The 19,169-nt window shown below is 40.9% G+C and overlaps 2 protein-coding genes across 3 annotated transcripts; both read left to right on the forward strand.

The window, feature by feature from the left end:
- The first annotated feature begins 3,230 nt into the window (after positions 1-3,230).
- Positions 3,231-5,562, forward strand: LOC144467313 (cortexin domain-containing 1 protein). Its single transcript, XM_078175664.1, has 2 exons — positions 3,231-3,373; positions 4,466-5,562. The coding sequence occupies exon 2, from the start codon at positions 4,581-4,583 to the stop codon at positions 4,764-4,766; it is 186 nt and encodes a 61-aa protein (XP_078031790.1). The 5' UTR covers positions 3,231-3,373; positions 4,466-4,580; the 3' UTR covers positions 4,767-5,562.
- Positions 5,563-7,012: 1,450 nt separating this feature from the next.
- Positions 7,013-16,728, forward strand: LOC117264201 (histone-lysine N-methyltransferase SETDB1-B-like). 2 transcript variants are annotated; one of them, XM_033638069.2, is made up of 9 exons: positions 7,013-7,383; positions 8,359-8,469; positions 11,886-12,082; positions 12,167-12,224; positions 12,435-12,602; positions 13,724-13,925; positions 14,059-14,132; positions 14,982-15,172; positions 15,264-16,728. In XM_033638069.2, the coding sequence occupies exons 2-9, from the start codon at positions 8,364-8,366 to the stop codon at positions 15,366-15,368; spliced, it is 1,101 nt and encodes a 366-aa protein (XP_033493960.1). In that variant the 5' UTR covers positions 7,013-7,383; positions 8,359-8,363; the 3' UTR covers positions 15,369-16,728. The 2 variants fall into 2 exon arrangements, with proteins under 2 accessions (XP_033493960.1, XP_033493959.1); XM_033638068.2 differs by having other exon boundaries at positions 7,014-7,383; positions 11,886-12,224.
- The last annotated feature ends 2,441 nt before the right edge of the window (positions 16,729-19,169 follow it).

Genomic DNA, 19,169 nt, shown 5'->3' on the forward strand with positions numbered 1-19,169 from the left:
CTTTAAAAATGCATAAGCAAAATGTCTTAATTTCAAATGACAAGACAGCAACATTGTTTTCCACAAATTTTATATCAATAGACCAGTTGGTTAGAGCATCACCATGACATTATAATCCTTTGGTATCAGGAAGTTGAGGTTATGATGTAACTCCTTAAGAAAGTTGCCTATAAAGTAGATTTCCCTGCAGTTTAAAATGTTTACAGCCCTTCTGGATTACTTCAGTAGTGAGGTGTCAACAGGGAGTGAACCACAGGAGAGCTTGGCTCCTTTAACAAGACATGAGCTCCCTTGAAAACATGATGTGTGAAAATCTTGGGGGTCTCTAAAACACTATGCTATTTTTGCTATGCATTTCTGTTTTTTCTGTGGTGAAGAGGGAGCTGAGCCGGAAGGCAAAGCTTTCGATTTACTGGTCCATCTACGTCCCAACCCTCACCTATGGTCATGAGCTCTGGGTAGTGACTGAAAAAATGAGGTCGCGGATACAAGCGGCTGAAATGAGTTTCCTCCGTGGGGTGGCTGGGCTCAGCCTGAGAAATAGAGTGAGGAGCTCAGACCCCCGGAGGAAGCTTGGAGTAGAGCCGCTGCTCCATCACGCCGAAAGGGGTCAGTTAAGGTGGTTCAGGCATGTGATAATGATGTCTCCTGGGCGCCTCCTGCTGGAGGTGTCCCGGGCACATCCCACTGGTAGGAGGCCCCGAGGTAGACCCAGAACATGCTGGAGGGATTACATATCTTGTTTGGCCTGGGAACACCTTGGGGTCCCCCAGGAGGAGCTGGAAAGCATTGCTGGGGAGAGGGACGTCTGGGGTGCTTAGCTAGTCTGCTGCCACCGCAACCTGGCCCCGGCTAAGCGGATGAAAATGGATGGATGAATTTCTGTTTTTCTGTATCTTCATCATCATGAATAAAATTAGGTTACTGTGTATGTGTGACTGGTTTAAGATGAATTAGAAGGTACTGTGCTTATTTGTATGTGGTCCGCAATTTTAACCCTTGGTGATGAGGACTTCACCCCTTGTAGGTAGCCTGGTGTGCTAGGTTCTTAATTTAGTGTTTTATATACTTAAATACTATGCTAGCATTTTTCACAGATCTAAGACTTTTTCATGCACTCAGTGAATATATTTCACTCAAATTCTGGTCACAACTTTGTCGCAGTAAAAGGCCACTCTAAAATGTGCAGTTTGATCACACAACACAATTTTTAGTTTTAAGGCAGCGTCCCATTGGCACGCTGACTGCAGGAATGTCCAGCAGGGCCTTTGCGCATGAGCTGACTGTTCATTACACAACCATAAGTCGTCTCCAATGTCATTTCCATTAATTTGGCAGTACATTCAATCGGCCTGACCACATGTAGCCACATCAGCTCAGGACCTCCACCTGCAAGATTGTCTGAGACCAGCCGCCCGAACAGCAACTGATTTGCACGAAGAATTTCTGCACAAACCATCTGAAACTACCTTAGAGAAGCTTATCTGCATGCTCATTGTCCCCACCAGGGTTTTGACCTGGCAGCAGATCAACTTGTGTGGTTGTGACGCCAGTTGGATGTAGTGCCGAATCAAGGGAAACACCACTGGAGACGACTTATGGAAGTGAAATGAATATTAAGTTAACAGGCAACAGCTCTGGTGAACATTCCTGCAGTCAGCATGCCAATGGGATGCTCTCTCAGATGGTTATAGTATGTTTGGTATTGATAAGGTTGACTCAGTGGTGTAGTGGTAGTTAATGAGGTGGTTGTACTACAAGTTCGATGGGTTGGTTACAGAGGAGGAAGTGGGTATACTCTCCTATATATCCAACCGGTCAGAGAAAGTATATGCTGACATAAAGCAAGTTGGCCCTACATGCTTGAAGCTATAAATCCTTGCAACAAGGTCAAGGCCAGTCGTCCTCTCTTTGAGGCACGTGAAAGCCAGACAGCCAGACTTTTATGTCTGTAGGTTGTAATATCTGGGCTTACTCCTGTGCTAAACTTTCTGTCTTACATGAAAAAGTATGGTGCAGTACAAGGGACAAAATCAAGACTTCCGAGAAGTGCCTCAATCCTGGCATCACGTCGTCCTAATTCCCCTTGACATTTTGAGGACAAGAACAATGTTGTTATTCATAGAGTGTGAAGTCCTTTCTTGGGGTCAAACAACCAATGATACATCTTGTAATGCAGGAGCTGAGTGCCTCTCACTGGTGACACCAACATAAACAAATTGTCTCAGAGATATTCAGTCGCCGTGGAAGTGGGGCAAACGCAGTCTGGCATGAGCACCATCCATCAGTCACTGGTTCCACTGGTGTAGAGTAGACCTGAAGGCACCATGGGGCTATTACAATATCAGATGGCACAGTGTAGTGGTGACACACTGAGCAGCAACTGGCTGGCACACTTTGGGGAGGCAGGCCGATGCCAACAATCTTTCCAATGTTTCTAAAATCATCTCTGAGTGAAAGAGTTGGTCGCCATCCAGCCTCAAACTTTGACAGCAGCTTCTTTTTCCATCCATCCTAAAAGGAACGCAGTTCTTGTTTCGTCCCTCTTCCTCTTCAACTTTCCCCTACAGTATTTTGGCTGTAACCTAAAAGGCCTCCTTGGCTAATTGCATATGGAGTGGGATCACTTTACCCCGGTGCCCTGCTCTTCAGCCTCCACACTTCTTGTCACTGGCAGCCTTGCTGTAACAATCTCCATTTTAAAGCGGCAGGGTCAATTTCCACCCTGCTCTCGCATCTGGCTCTGCAATTTAATTGCTAATGCGTCTCCTGTTTCTGCTGCTCCAGCGTCTGGGCTTTCCTTAACACGCCCCCCTCCTGTGTCCAGTCTTACTCCTCCTCCTTAAATCTTTTTTGCCTTTCCTTTCACATTACGTTTCCCATCCTTCCTGTGTTGCCTTTTCAGCCTTGTGTAATGAATAAGCTCAGTGTCGCCTGAGGTGCTTGAGTTATACGGGTGTGAAGTCTAATTGGTGACAGCGGTGGAGGTCCTTGTGACAGCAGAACAAAAGCTGTGGGGTGTTTGATTCACTTGTGAACTGTGTAGACCGTTATTCAATTCCTGCTTAAGTATTAATAAAGGCTTTACACGCCAGGGGGAGGTCGCAAGGTGCAAGTGTATGCTTGTGTACCTTGCATGTGTATGTATGTGTGTGTGTGCAGGAAGCTAATTTGTGGGCTGCTCATTTTTCCTGGGATGATCATTAGAAGAGGGGGACAGTAAAGACTTTGGTAACTGATGACTGTCTTATGTAACCTGAGTAATAAGGAACCTCGGAGGGAGCAGGGATGGAGGTGCTATGAAAGCTTTTCAAAGGTTTGGACAGGTGGTGGACAGACTGCAGAGACACACACCTGATGACAATTAAGAATGGTGAGTCTGAAATAATATCTTTATATCTTTGTTTCCAAATAAGCTGGTTCTCTTTAAAATCACGTGTCAACTATTACAGTGATTTTGTCATTTTTCAAACTAAAGAATTGAACATTCTCTGCTTCCAGTTTTTAAATAACTGAGCATTTGCACTAGTCTTCGTTTTGTGTAAGTGTAAACCAAATATCTTTGAGGTTTTTGACTTTTTTTGTGCAAATCAAACAATTTGAAGACAATAACTTGGCTTTCCAGGACATTGTGATGGAGATTTTACAGAACAAATGATAAACATTTAATCCAGAAATTAATCTGAGGATTAATCTGAAATGAAAAGAATTACAGCCAGAGGTGTGGACTGGAGTCACATCACATGGACTAGAGTCAAACTCGTGTCAAATATTTGATGACCTTAGACCCGACTTGACAAAATCAAAAAAGACTTGGAACTTGACTTGGACTTAAACGCCAATGACTAATGACTTTACATGGATTTAAAAGTGTAGTAGGACTATAACGGGACATTAGCAGAAATGTTATATAATATATTAAGTATGTTTTCTTTATAGTACATTCACCTGAAAATGAGAGTTGCTGTGTTTTTGTTTCCTTAGAACGAGCCGTTTATATCTACATAGGGAGCAGATCATCGTCTATGGAGTCTGCCATGTTGCACCTCCATGTTTCTACAGTAGCCCAGAATGGACAAACCAAACTCTGGCTCTAGATAGGGGCATTCACATTTTTGCATCAGCCACCATAGTTATCAGCCCCTCCGTGACAAGCAGCGTCAGAAAAACACATTTTTTTGAACATGAAATTGCTTTATTCAGTGTTTATACCAACTTTTATCACCTGGTCCCTCCTTTCAAGAGGAGGAGACCTCTGCAAAAACCTCCTGAACTGTAAAAATACTGAAGGAATTCGAACCAGGAGTTTGAGCTTGGTACATTGGAGAGGTTTCAGCTGGTTGCAATCTGCAATCCTCACCACTAGATGCCACTAAATCCTACACACTGTTTCTTTAAGTAATAGGTCTTATGTGCTTTCTCAGCATTCATCTCTGTCTTTGTGATTTGTATCTCCCACATCAAGTCATCACCATCATCTCAAGAGCACATGTGCACACACGCCTGTCCTCCTCCTAGAGTGGTGGTGCTGAACTGACAAGGGAACAGTTGAAGAGGGATCAGCAGTCATCATCGGCCACATGGATCAGGCTTCTCAACCTGCCCTGCCGCCGTTTGAGGTGGACGTGGACCTCGGCTTCGCTCTCTTCTTCCTCTTCCTCCTGTGCTTCTTCCTGCTGGTGACAGTGGTGCGCTGCGCCCAGACTGTGGTGGATCCTTACGGCTCCATCTCCACCTCCACCTACCAGGAGGAGCAGATCACCTGAGAGAGAAGAGGAGGTGAAATCAGTCAGGAGCAGGACTCTGCAGGACTTTTACTGCTGTATAAATATATATCTTTTGATAATGCAGCTTTGAATGGATCTGAAGTCTACGTCCCAGGCCACTCCTGAACAAAGAGGAGTCATCATTACACTCTGTTGGAAGTCACAAGATATGTATCAGGTTGTGTGTGTGTGTGTATCTGTCTTAAATACCCTTCAGATAACTCATGGATGGATTACTGAGCGGACCTACTTAGAACACTCCAAGAGGCCGAAGGCATCAAGATGCAGTCAGAGAGCTCAGTCAAAAATAACAATGGCCTGATGACGTGTATTTGTCCTTGATAATGATCTGAGTCTATTAATATTGAGCAAATCATAGGAGCAATTATATTCTTATTTTTTTATTTGATTCTTTATTTTTTATATATATGTGTGTGTGTGTGAGGCAGGACTTTATTAGAGGGTGTTAACATTCTTAACATTTCATGACCTTTTTAAGTCCCAGCTCTGTGTCAGCATTGGCTTTGTCAGGTTCATTTAAGTTACTTTTATTTGTATAGCACATTTCATATAGAGGTAAACTCGACTTATTGTGCTTGACAATAACACATAGAAAACAAACAAATGACATGGAAAACAAATAAAGTACTCCACATAAATAAAAATAACCCTTTCGGATGCGTACAATGCATACACTCATATCAAATACATTTTTTTAATAACCACTGTCCCTCCAGGGCTGTTTTAAAACAGTTGATGATGTCCTGAGCCATTTTCATGTCAATATTAACATATCATTTAGTTTACAGCGCAAAAACACTTGGGGGGGGGAGGGGGGGGAGGGGGGGGTACCTTTTTAACAACTGCTTAAGTCAAATAAAAAAAGATCATGTTCTCATTTAATGAACACTGATTATTTTGTACAATAAAGTATTTGCATGTCATGTAGCCTCTGAGTTTGTGAACTATATCTATAAGTAGACTCAGGGGGCTGCAGCAAAGTGCCTTTTTTTGGATGGTAGATAAAACAAGATGAAGTGTCTTCCAGGATGGCCTTAAAATTAGTGTTGTAAAGTAAATAGTTACATGTATCTAGTAACATATAACGAAATTAGAAAATATTTGTTATTAAATTACAGTTACTAATCAAAATGTTTGTGATCACAAATAGGGTTACATCCAGATATATTCTTTTTGGTAATAAGTTCATTATCCTGTTGCTTTGCATCTTTTGGCATCAACACATTCTCACTCTGACCTTGGCATTTGCGGCTTGGTCGTGGACTTTCCACGTCTACATATGATGTGCAAGGTAGCCTGGGTGCGTCTGTTGCTGACGTTCTGGGACACCATGTCAACTTCAGCCTGTTACATTCATTGTCTGATTTCAGGATACACTTCCGTTTTCACAGGAAATACACAGTTTGCATAGTCTCTTTCAAAATAGGCATACTACGTCAGTGCAACACCATGAATTGATGTATTTTTACTTCAGCAACAAACTCACATGTAACGTTGAGCCAACACGCGAACGTGATTTGGTTTTGGCAAGAAAAACACAGGTAACGGGGTTTGGCTTTACATTCAAACGGGGAGCAAAGACCCAGCAAGGACCCATCCACCACCTCTCCCACCCACCCCACTTGGACTTTTTGCCCATGTTATATTGTTGTCTGGCTGTGTGTCCCCTGGCACCATCAGGCACCATTACACACTGACAGCTCTCAGCCCCTGTATTATGCTGATGTGAAAGGACGGCTGTTTTCGTCAGTGTCTGATGTGGAGGTCACTGCCCAAGCACCAGTATTCATCAGCCTCAGAATGACACATAGCCTATTTCCGGACATTTTCAACTTTATTGACCAGTTCGTGTGAAAATTAATTTAAAAGTAGCCTAAATCATGTGAAACAAGTTACATTACTTTGATGAAGTAATTAAAATAAATACACTATTTATTACATTTTTAACTGAGCACTTAGTAATCTGTAACCCATTACATTTCAAAAGTAACCTTCCCAAAACTGTTAGGAATTGAGAGAACATGACGCAGTGCCATGTAGGCTGCCCTATACAAGAGAACTTTGTTGCCCCACCACATGCAGCTGGTGCCCTTATTTTATTTTATTTATCTTGTTGCCCCTGCCCACCAGACAGCCTAGTCCGCCACTGGTGTCTACAAACAATCAATCTCCATACCAGTTGGTGGCGGTAATGCGCCATCTCGGCGTTTACCTACCTCAATTAAAATTCACGAAGAAGAAGCCACAGACGGCGGAAGATGAATACACAACAATAACAAAGTCTAAAATGGAGGAAGCTGGCATGGTTATGCTGATTTAGTTCAATACTGTCAATTAGCAGAATCGGTTTCCAGATTATTTTGCAAAATTTTAATTTAGTCCTAATATAAAATCAAGACGTCACTTTATCTGTGTGCGTCTTAAGCCTGCTGTGTTGTCAGTGCTAGCTAGCAGTGCAGGGTATTGGCGCTAGCCTCACAGCTTCCGCTACTGTTAAACGGTGCTACACGCGCAACGACACACAAAATAATTACTCGCATTGTGGTGTGACCAATATTTCGTCTTTTTGAAGCGGATATTCAGGACACAATAACAGGTAAGTTGCGTGGTTTTGATACGCCTTTAGCCTTAGCTAACGTACAGCACGTCAAAACTCATGACATCTGGTGGAATTTCTTAAAGTAAACGAGCTAATGTTATTTCTGATTGTTAAATGACGATAATATAAACAAGCCAAAACACATCAAGGCTCCTGTAATCCTCTTATGCAGCAATGTCAACTAAATGCCTCTAAAAGCAACTAAAAATGCCAGCATCCTCACCATGACGATTACTTCCTGTGCTTGTTTATAAGAGAGTACTTCAGTTGTCCCGAGGTAAATTGCTGAAATACCTGCAGCTAACGCATGTAAGCAGTTCATAGTTGTCATATTTGCAATTTCAAGCAGGTTTTAGCGTCAAAAAAAAAACCCAAAACTCACCAGGAGCAGGTGAGTGTCTGTGAATAGCAGCTAATACTTTGCATTTGATATTTTATATTTCAGAGCAAATCTACTGTCAGTTATATGAATATGGGCTGACGACAGCAGGACAAACAAGCACATAACTGCACACATAATCTCGAAAGATATAAGATAATGTCAGACTGACTATGCCACTGTAATTGTGGGGATCTAATGTGCAGTTTCTGTCCTTACACCTGGCACTCTAATGTAGTATCTGCTGTTCAAACTAGGGTTGTAAGGTATACTGTGATATTAAAATTGACAGTTATAGTATTGTGTACATTTGCTTAATAACAATATTGAGGAAAAAAGCAACTAAACAGAAAACCTCAACTTTGTTTTCAAAAGGGAGACTTGTTACACGTACTTCCATTAAAGAAATGGTTTCAAGTTTCAGATAGTTGAAACTAGATCCGTAAAGGGTCATTTTGACTGATAATAATAATGTAATATTATGATACTACTTTATTTCCTGGGACGGTTATTGTACTGTGAAAATCTCATACCATTGCAACCCTAGTTCAAACCATCATTTCAAATCGTGTGTGCGTTTGTGTGTGTCACAGTGGTTATGGAGGTGGACGAGATGGAGACGAGAATGCCAGAGCTCCAGGAGTCTCGGAAGAGGGTAAAAACCAAGAAGAGGACAGAGCCTTATGAAGAAAGAGATGATGACGGTAAGCACTAGGGGTGGGAATCTCCAGGCACCTCATGATTTGATTTGATTACGATTCAGAGGGTAACGATTCAATAATAAAACAACTAATGTTTGATTTCAACACATAATTTATTTTTATTTTTATTTTAAAATATAGCGTACAAAATTTTTGGTGATCCATAATTAAACAGATAATTTTACTTGCATACAGTCAAGTGGCTCGTGTCCAGGTCCCTTTCCCCTTCAACCTACCTCCATACCCTCACTTTTAAACCAAGAGGTGCCAGTCGGCTTGTACCCATCTGCAGCTCATTCTTGTCCATTGTAGGATATACATATATACAGTACAGGCCAAAAGTTTGGACACACCTTCTCATTCAATGCGTTTTCTTTATTTTCATGACTATTTACATTGTAGATTCTCACTGAAGGCATCAAAACTATGAATGAACACATGTGGAGTTATGTACTTCACAAAAAAAGGTGAAATAACTGAAAACATGTTTTATATTCTAGTTTCTTCAAAATAGCCACCCTTTGCTCTGATTACTGCTTTGCACACTCTTGGCATTCTCTCCATGAGCTTCAAGAGGTAGTCACCTGAAATGGTTTTCCAACAGTCTTGAAGGAGTTCCCAGAGGTGTTTAGCACTTGTTGGCCCCTTTGCCTTCACTCTGCGGTCCAGCTCACCCCAAACCATCTCGATTGGGTTCAGGTCCGGTGACTGTGGAGGCCAGGTCATCTGCCGCAGCACTCCATCACTCTCCTTCTTGGTCAAATAGCCCTTACACAGCCTGGAGGTGTGTTTGGGGTCATTGTCCTGTTGAAAAATAAATGATCGTCCAACTAAATGCAAACCGGATGGGATGGCATGTCGCTGCAGGATGCTGTGGTAGCCATGCTGGTTCAGTGTGCCTTCAATTTTGAATAAATCCCCAACAGTGTCACCAGCAAAACACCCCCACACCATCACACCTCCTCCTCCATGCTTCACAGTGGGAACCAGGCATGTGGAATCCATCCGTTCACCTTTTCTGCGTCTCACAAAGACACGGCGGTTGGAACCAAAGATCTCAAATTTGGACTCATCAGACCAAAGCACAGATTTCCACTGGTCTAATGTCCATTCCTTGTGTTTCTTGGCCCAAACAAATCTCTTCTGCTTGTTGCCTCTCCTTAGCAGTGGTTTCCTAGCAGCTATTTGACCATGAAGGCCTGATTGGCGCAGTCTCCTCTTAACAGTTGTTCTAGAGATGGGTCTGCTGCTAGAACTCTGTGTGGCATTCATCTGGTCTCTGATCTGAGCTGCTGTTAACTTGCCATTTCTGAGGCTGGTGACTCGGATGAACTTATCCTCAGAAGCAGAGGTGACTCTTGGTCTTCCTTTCCTGGGTCGGTCCTCATGTGTGCCAGTTTCGTTGTAGCGCTTGATGGTTTTTGCGACTCCACTTGGGGACACATTTAAAGTTTTTGCAATTTTCTGGACTGACTGACCTTCATTTCTTAAAGTAATGATGGCCACTCGTTTTTCTTTAGTTAGCTGATTGGTTCTTGCCATAATATGAATTTTAACAGTTGTCCAATAGGGCTGTCGGCTGTGTATTAACCTGACTTCTGCACAACACAACTGATGGTCCCAACCCCATTGATAAAGCAAGAAATTCCACTAATTAACCCTGATAAGGCACACCTGTGAAGTGGAAACCATTTCAGGTGACTACCTCTTGAAGCTCATGGAGAGAATGCCAAGAGTGTGCAAAGCAGTAATCAGAGCAAAGGGTGGCTATTTTGAAGAAACTAGAATATAAAACATGTTTTCAGTTATTTCACCTTTTTTTGTTAAGTACATAACTCCACATGTGTTCATTCATAGTTTTGATGCCTTCAGTGAGAATCTACAATGTAAATAGTCATGAAAATAAAGAAAATGCATTGAATGAGAAGGTGTGTCCAAACTTTTGGCCTGTACTATATGAGATATACACACGCCTGCGTAGCGTCCAGTGTTTGCATAGCCTACTGTAATATTTCCCTTGAAACAGTATGCAATTAACATTCTATTCAATAATATATGGTCTGCAATCTTTTTTAATTGAAAAAGTTAACTGCATTGATGAATGAATGAATTTGAAAGCACCTTCCAGTCTCCTGTGTGTATAAGAATAACATGAGGGGGAGGCGGAGTGCTCCGTCGCAGCCTCTCTCTCCATTAGCGTTGGTGAAAGCCAAGACACTGGGCAGACCAGGCACAGGGGTTTTAAGGTAAAACAGACTGAGCAGAGTTATTTTCTTCACCACAGAGGTGTTTTAATTTGGTTAATGCTGCAGTCGGTTTACATACTGATCGCTGCTCCTCTCCTTAATGTTGGTCTCTTGGTGATGGACTAAGCAACTATTCACAATATACTTCATGATCGCCTTGCAAATGTCATTATTTAGACTTTAAATTAAAACAAGCTCGCAACTGCTGTCTTTTGTGAAGTTGAATTAGTACAAGTTAACTTTAGCTGGTCCACGCTATAGACAGTCCGGGTACTACACTGACTTCGCAACTGAGTTCTGACACTTGTGTTCCGTCAGCATCATCTTATGAACAAACATTTACATAATCAGTTATTGACATTTGTGAATCGATGCTGAATCAACCAGTTCCACATGGCAATGCATCTATCAATTGATTTTTTTTCCCCACTTATAGTAAGCACATATTTGTGTTTTTTTAAAACATATAATTGATAGTTTTTAGGAGTTTCAATTTACATCAGTCTGGATCGATATATAGATCATTGACGTATATTATCATCTTTAAGATACCCCTTATTTTGAAATACCTATGGCACATCTCACCATTTCCTCCAAGCATCACCTCCTTCTAAGCATTTAAACAGTGCCAGTGGTTTAGCGCCAGGCAGACTATGGTGAGCAGCCAAGAAAAAGACAATGAGGATATTTACTCATATTGATCGCAGGCCCCCTGAATTGAATCAAATCAAAATCATACTGTGACAGACTTTGTGTTATCAAACATCGTAGTGTTCGCCTAAGAATTGATATAATATTGTCTTGTGATGAAACGTGACCTACACCCCTAATAGTTTTTAAACAGAGTTTGACTTTATTATCCACAAAGGACATTCTTGGCTGTTAATTGCAATTATTTGTCTCGCCAATAGCAAAGTTTTGTCCTTAAAGAAGTCAAAATAAGTTCAAAACCTGAAAGAAAGATTTCATTAACATCTATATAATATAATATAATATAATATAAAATATATAATATCATAAGCTCCAATTATGCGGCATTTTTGCTTGAAAAATGACTCAAACAAATGCTCCGTTATCACAGTTTCTGCTGTTAATTTATAACTTGTATAATCTCTGCTTTGGGTTTTTTGTTTGTTGCAAACCTGAATTTCACCAATATGTTTTTCTTTACAGAAAATATGTCCGATTCTCCGTGTGGGTCTGTCCCCTCCACAACTGAAACTCCCGGCAAAGAGACCCAGTTGGAGGATGGCTCTGACTCTCTCAGTGTAATAAAAAAAGCAGTGGTGGTCTTGACCCGACTCCCAGAATACAAGATCAGCGCTCTGCGACCGCCGACACCTCAGCAGTTCTACAGTGAAGACGACTCTGTCAGTAGCTCTGATTCTGATATGCAGTGGGAACCAGAAGATGATTCTAGTGATTCTGATTTCTCCCTCTCACATAATAAACAGAAAACTGCCAAACATGCCAAGAACGACACAACAAGAAACAACAACAACAACAACAATGGTAATGCCGTGACCTCAACATGAGCTCCACCATCACTCACAGACAGAAATACCAAATGAACGGCACTCATATAATGGCAATTTTAAGCGTTGCTTTATCAGATCATAATTTTTACCCTGAATATTCCCATGACAAATCATTCATATTTTACAATCTTTCAAGCTCATACATGTTTTTAATATACACAATTGTGTTTTTCAATGTTGTCAGAACCAGGCCCTATAATAATATCATCGGCTTTTGCTCATTGCTCCAATGAAACCACGAAGGTCCGTCCGAACCTGCCGGAAGAAGAGCTCAAAGTGGACATGATGGTTCTCGCCAGGAAGAGGTCCATGAGATGGCAGCGAGGAAAAATAGTAGACATAGTAACAAGGGGTAAGAAAATTGATCTTTTTGGGTGAAAATTGTGCTTGTGCTTCATATGCATCTAACACCTGGGTTTTTAGTTGATTATTGATGAAGATAGAGCAATAATTCCAGTTTGTAAAATGTTTTTTCTCTGTTTTTACACAGTTTTGAAAAATTAATAACTCCCAACAAAAAATACATTTTAAAAGATGTGTCACTGGGCTCTAGAGAAATGTGATGGGGTCTTTTTTTAAACTATTTTATACAATAAATGATAGTTCATTTTTAAAAAATTATTGATAAGTTAATCGATATAAAGCTAATTAGGGCTGAATATGTCAGTGTGATTGGATCTGGCTGGGGAACACGAGTATTCGACTGTTAGTTCCTTTTTTTTTTATATACAGCATTTTAGAGTTTAACCTGGGTTTGATGGGACATTGGGTGTGACAGTGATGTTCAGGTAATATATTCAGCATGCCAAGCTCAAATTAAAAATGCCAAACATGCCAAGCTCAAAGACTAACTACACTAACGATGGATCGCAATAAACATATTTGAAACCTACACTAACGATGGATCAGAAATGTGCCCCATTTCTGCCGACACTAGATATCAAACAGAAGTCTGAAACTGTATCCTATTAAGTTGCTTTTAGCCATAAATTCACCACTTACAGGTAGAAAGCAGAAGACAATGTTATCCCGGAGCCTATCCCGGGCGAAGCCTCTCTCTCCAGGCAGCTGCCTCCGTCTCACTCAGACTCACCCTGGGTCTGGGTCCACAGCTGCCTGTCCAGCCTTAATCTGGGGACTGAAACATCCACAGAAGTAGGCTGCAAATGCCAGACAAAAACTAAAAAAAAAAATGCTTGGCTGTAAGAATCTCCATCAACTAAGGAGTCTCTGACTGATGATTCTAATCTTTAATGAGGCAGCCCTAAAGCTAATTGTTAGTATCAGCTCTCAGTCATTTTCATTTGTATGAGTTGTTTTTATACACAAAAATATGGCTGCCACATGTTCCTTACATGCAGATACAACTGTATTTTTACAGAGAACAATGTTTGTGACTTGTGTAATTGATTTCAAAGCATAATAAACATCAAGCAGTGGTGATTTTGCTCACTGATATTTACTTATTTGCAGAAGATGGACGGTTGAAGTACAAAGTTAGTTTTGAAGAAAAAGGGAAGAGCCTGGTGTCCGGCCACCACATCGCCTTTGACACCACACCGAAGCTGGAGCAGCTGTATGTCGGGGCTCGCGTCGTGGTCAGGTGTCAAGATAACAAGTTCAGGTTTCGGCCTGGTGTTTTGTCAGAGCTACCCAGCAGAAAGAACCGCTTAAGGTGTGTGCTTAAATGAGTGTTTGTGTGTACATCCACGATCCACCAGAAGTATTTTTAGAAGAAACTAATACCTCTAAAAGAAATTGCTGTAGTAACAATTTGATTTGTAGTAAAATATATTTTAATGTTCCAGGTTCTTGGTCTTTTTGGATGACCACACGCCGGTCTATGTTGGTTTACCTTTATTTCACCTGGTGTGCAGACCACGTAAGTTTGCCTGTTGATACACTCACATGTCCAGGGCCTTTATTTATCTACTGCAGAGAGAACCAGGCCTTTATCAGAAATGGGATTTGATTAGAGATTAGAGACCTTTGTTTTGTTTTACTTATCTATATAATTGTAGGTGGTGCTTTTAAGGTGCCCTGGAGAGTGTGTGACCATTAGTAGTAGCTACGAGTTAGGAGCAGGCACCTGTTTTGTTTGTATTGTGCACACATAACGGGTCCCAAATCCATGCTACATTCTAATTCTATATAGTATATACTGCATACCAATACTTACTGTTTCTAACACAGACTTTACTTGGATGGGCAGCCCAGGTATATTCACAGTCGCCAAAAGGTATTTGGACCTGAAGCGCAGGTCAAAATCTGTTCCCCCATCTTATATTATTTCTCCCCTGTTAAGGTGATACCTCCTGTAGTGCCCCCTCTGTGGTTACTGCTAGGGATAAGGTTTCCTGTAATCTTCCTGGAGCTGTTTGACCACCTCCCATAGTCTGAGTTTTTTCTTTTGTGCAGTGCATCACGGGAGAATGGTATCCATCAAATGCACACTAAGAAATGTACCTTATGTTGAGTAGTGAGTGTGAGTATACTGTCACTTTTCTGATGTTAACACACTTTACTAAACACCTCCTTAGAATTGGTTTGAATTATGGATTTGGGACATGTCATTTATCTTGCAAACACAATATTATTTGTGAATATGTTCATTCAAAGCAAAAGGAACACGTGTACCTATGGACCCCATCTTTTCAGCTATTGAAATGCACAGTTGGTAGTACGCCTGAAGAATGACAGACTGTCTTTTTTTCTTTCTTTTTTTTAAAAGAGGAAAATGTTGTAGATGACATTCCAGACAGCCCTCACAAGTCCTTCATGATGCAATACCTGAAAGACTGGCCTTACCCACACTTGACCCAGTACAGGGTGGGACAGGCCCTCAATGTGGAGTTAAATGGATCCCAGCAGAGGTGTGAGGTGCAGGTGGTCGACTGCAGCATAATGCAGGTCATTTTTCTGGTCAGTATCATTTTATACTGCTGTTGTTTAAACCACCAGTGTTATTTCAGGTTAGATTTCTGTGGTATAATGTTTTTTCCGTCACTCTCAGGAAAGTCAGCAGAAGGAGTGGATTCATCGAGGCTCCATGCGACTTGAACACATGGCTAGATTTTTGGAAATGAAAGCGGAAGAGCGCAACGGTGATTCTGACTAAAAGCCCACGGACACAGGAGGGAAAAAATAAAAGATATATCCATCATTATCACCCCGAAGTGATGTGCCATTGGGATCTCAGCCCAAAATAAGTTTTACAGTGAAGAGATGAGCACACATGAATGACTCAAGCCCGACGTTTGTTTCAATCTGATGTTCTTTGTTTTCTATTTTTCAGACTTAAAGCAGTTGAAGTTACTTGTTGGATTATTCTGATACACAATTAAGTTGCGCACCACTATAAAATAGTGAGCAGTTATCATTTTCAGTTTGTCTGAAAATGTGAATTTATCTTAAAGCAGCTTTTGACAGCATACTCAAGCGGCTGTAAGTTCAAACAACTTTGCATGTCGCAAACAAGAAAACTAGCTTCCTATTTTATTTGTCCTTTTTACAGGGTGACTGACCAAGTGCAGATTGAGGATTTACGTGATGCTTTTAGTGCAGACGCACTGTGAATTCAATACAAATGCAAAAATGAGAACATTTTGAAAAAGTGAGAGAAAGCGCTATATCATGTTTTGAGTTTTGCGAATGTGGTTGTTGATGAGTTTTGGGAAGCTGGAACGACCAAGTCGGACATCACTGTAAATGTTTTTTGCTTGATATCCTGCAGTTGTATGAGTTTATTTAATATGATCTATTTCATTGCATTACAGTCTCGCTGTTAATGCTTTTATCCAATGTAACTTAAAGTACATTTCACCATGCGGGTAGGAGAACAAAATCTGAAAGGTAAATGTGCATCACCTTCAACAAATATGCTCAAGTGCTACATTTAGAGACAATAGAAGATAAAGAAAAAGACTTTTCCGTCTGCGATGGAACGTGTCGAGTTCCTGCTGTCTTGATTGTGGAGTGAAGACAGCAGACACTTGTGACTTGAGCAGCAGTTGTGTTTAATCTTGTAAATTTAAAAAATCTGGGAACAAATTTTCCTGAAGAACTCAAACAAGTCATGGATTCTTTATTAATATGCACTTTAGAGTCAACAGCATTTTTACTCCATGTTGTTTCTCCCATCTAGCCAATGATCCGCATTCAGTTTGACCTCCATGTATGTAAATGCTTTGTATTGTCTGTCACTTTTTTGTTTCATTTTGTAAGTAAAAGGATCAATGCAGGATGACCACAGCTCCACCTGGCTTTATCTTTGCTCAGGTGCTGGAGGCATCAGTGAGCCTGAAGTGATGAGATTTCTGCACACTTAGCTCCATGCAGTGTTTGCTTCAGACGACGGCACTCAACAAGGAATATGAAGTGAGGGTTATGCTGTCATGTCAGATGTTTCTTCATTTCTCATTTGGAATTTGGGGTCTCATCATAGTTCATAATAAAGTTCCCAGAATACCCCTTCATAACGCTTTGTTCTCAGATGCTTTTTTCCTAATAGATGTGGGGATAAGATTAAGATAAGAGGACAGACATGAGTGGAAGATGCAGCTTGGCTGGTTGGTGGAGACATACAACCCCAAGACAGTAATTCTAGTTTTTATATTCACTCCGTTCCACCCCTTCTCGGCTTCCATTTGTATGCCTGACAGTGCTCCAATAAGTACTTAAAAGGTGGTGCTTGTGTCACCAGGGTGTGTACAGGTGTGTTACATGCTGCCAGGGATTAGAATGGGATTAGTTATTTTTACCTGCCTGTATTACCCGACAAAGACGTGCAGAAGGTCTTAACTAACTGAAACTAGCAGGGAACGTAACTTTTTACATAATTATGTAACCACTGTTCTCTGCATTGCAACTACTTCCATCTATTTGTGGTACCTAGTCCATATTTATGAGGAAGACACTCAAATACGGCCGAGAGCACAGTATACTGCTCCAACCAAAACAAGTAAAACCGGTGTGTACTTCAAAGTGAATTCCTGCATGCAAGACAGACGAGAAAACACTCAGCTATATACACATTCATAGATGAGCAAATAACTATCACAGGAGTGGAGAGGACTAGCATGGCATTTATTGCACTTAAACACAGGAAGTAGTATTCTATATAAACAGAGTAAAGGAAAACGAGACTGACGTGTTGAAATGACAAACTTCTGAATTTATTAAGGCAGGACTTGTACTTTTGGTGGAGTTGGCCTATCTCCACATTATCTAAATATTTTTTCCACCACTGGTGTTGATTTAACTCTAATTTAAAGGTTGCAGCTTGTGACACTTACTGGATTTATTCCAGGTGTATCCAGTGAACTGAAAATTTCATACAGTTTTATATGATACATATTGATATTTGGCTATTTATTTTTAACCATTATCTGTATTTTTTTGTGTATAGAGTTTAGTGCAGGGGTGTCAAACGTACGGCCCAGGGCCCAGAACTGGCCCACCAAAGGGTCCAATCCGGCCCACTAGATGACTTTGCACACCTGATATTGATGTACCTGTGAAGGCTAAGAGGTGCCAGGTTTAAAAAGTGAGTAGGTACTTTATGTAAAATGCTGCCTCAGAGGCTTCTCCACCCTGACCACAGTACAGCTCTCTGAAATAACAATGACTACTTACTGTGGTCGTACTTAAAGATACTGAACATCGTGCAAAATATTATCCACCAGCAGCTTTGGTACAAAAGAATCTGTATCAGACTTCTATCCTAAAACTGGCTGCTGTTTTTGGACTTCAGCTCCGCATTTAATACAATCATCCCCAGCAGAATGGAGACCAAGCTGCTGGACCTGGGTGTGAACCAGCACATGCAGGTGCAGACTTTTAAGACCCACCCACCCTTCCTCCCTGACACTCAACACTGGGGCTCCGCAGGGTTGTGTGCTGAGTCCTCTTCTGATTGCCCTCTACGCACATTTAGCCCAGAACATCATTGGTACACAATTACCAGCACTTGAGGATTTGTACAAAAGCCACTGTCTCCGTAGGGCCACAAACATAATTAAGGACTCCTCCCTACCAGGACATGAACATTTCACACTGCTACCCTCTGGAAGGCGATACAGGTCTATGAGATCTCGCACTTCCAGACTCAACAGTTTTTATCCAAGTGCTATTAAGATAATTAATTAATATTAATTCTGTATAGGCCTACATCAATATATACTTGGCTGGGCCAGCTGTGCAATTCAGTCTGTACTGCTGCACTGATTTATTTTATCTATTTATTTATTACAGAATTATGTATTCTCCTTTTTTACCCATTGTGTATTTTATGTGTCTCACTGTTGCTGGTTATTGTTTTTTGTTTATTGTGTTTTGCTGTTTTTATGTGTAATAGCCCAGAGATCACAAAATTTCGTTGTACTGCTCTGCAGTGACAATAAAGGCATTGAATTCAATTGAAGTCAATTGAACTGAATTGAATTGAATATAATGGTGGAACCCTGCTGCTGAGGCAATGACAAAACTGTACAAGACTGTACAAGACTGTAAATGCTTTGTAAGACAAGGGATGACTTAATCCTGCTTCTTCCATAGCTTCCACTTTAATGGAAAATTATTTTTTTTAAATATACATGTAATGAAAGTGAGTAGTAGACTGACTGAATGTGGAAAAACTGAGACATACATACACAATTTGCACATTTTTTTCTGAGGATATCGCGGGCTGATCATCATCTGCTGTGTACACAGATGAATGTTGTCATAATTAACTTCTTTACACTAAAAGGAAGACACTTAAAGATCTTGTTATATATAGGTTATTATGTAATGTTTTACTGGTCCGGCCCACTGGAGATCAAACTGGGCTGTGTGTGGCCCCTGACCTAAAATGAGTTTGACACCCCTGGTTTAGTGAGAAAAACAATGAAGAGGCTTGTAGGTCGCTTGCACGGACACA

Source organism: Epinephelus lanceolatus, chromosome 16 (assembly GCF_041903045.1).
Source record: "Epinephelus lanceolatus isolate andai-2023 chromosome 16, ASM4190304v1, whole genome shotgun sequence".
Taxonomy (NCBI): domain Eukaryota; kingdom Metazoa; phylum Chordata; class Actinopteri; order Perciformes; family Serranidae; genus Epinephelus; species Epinephelus lanceolatus.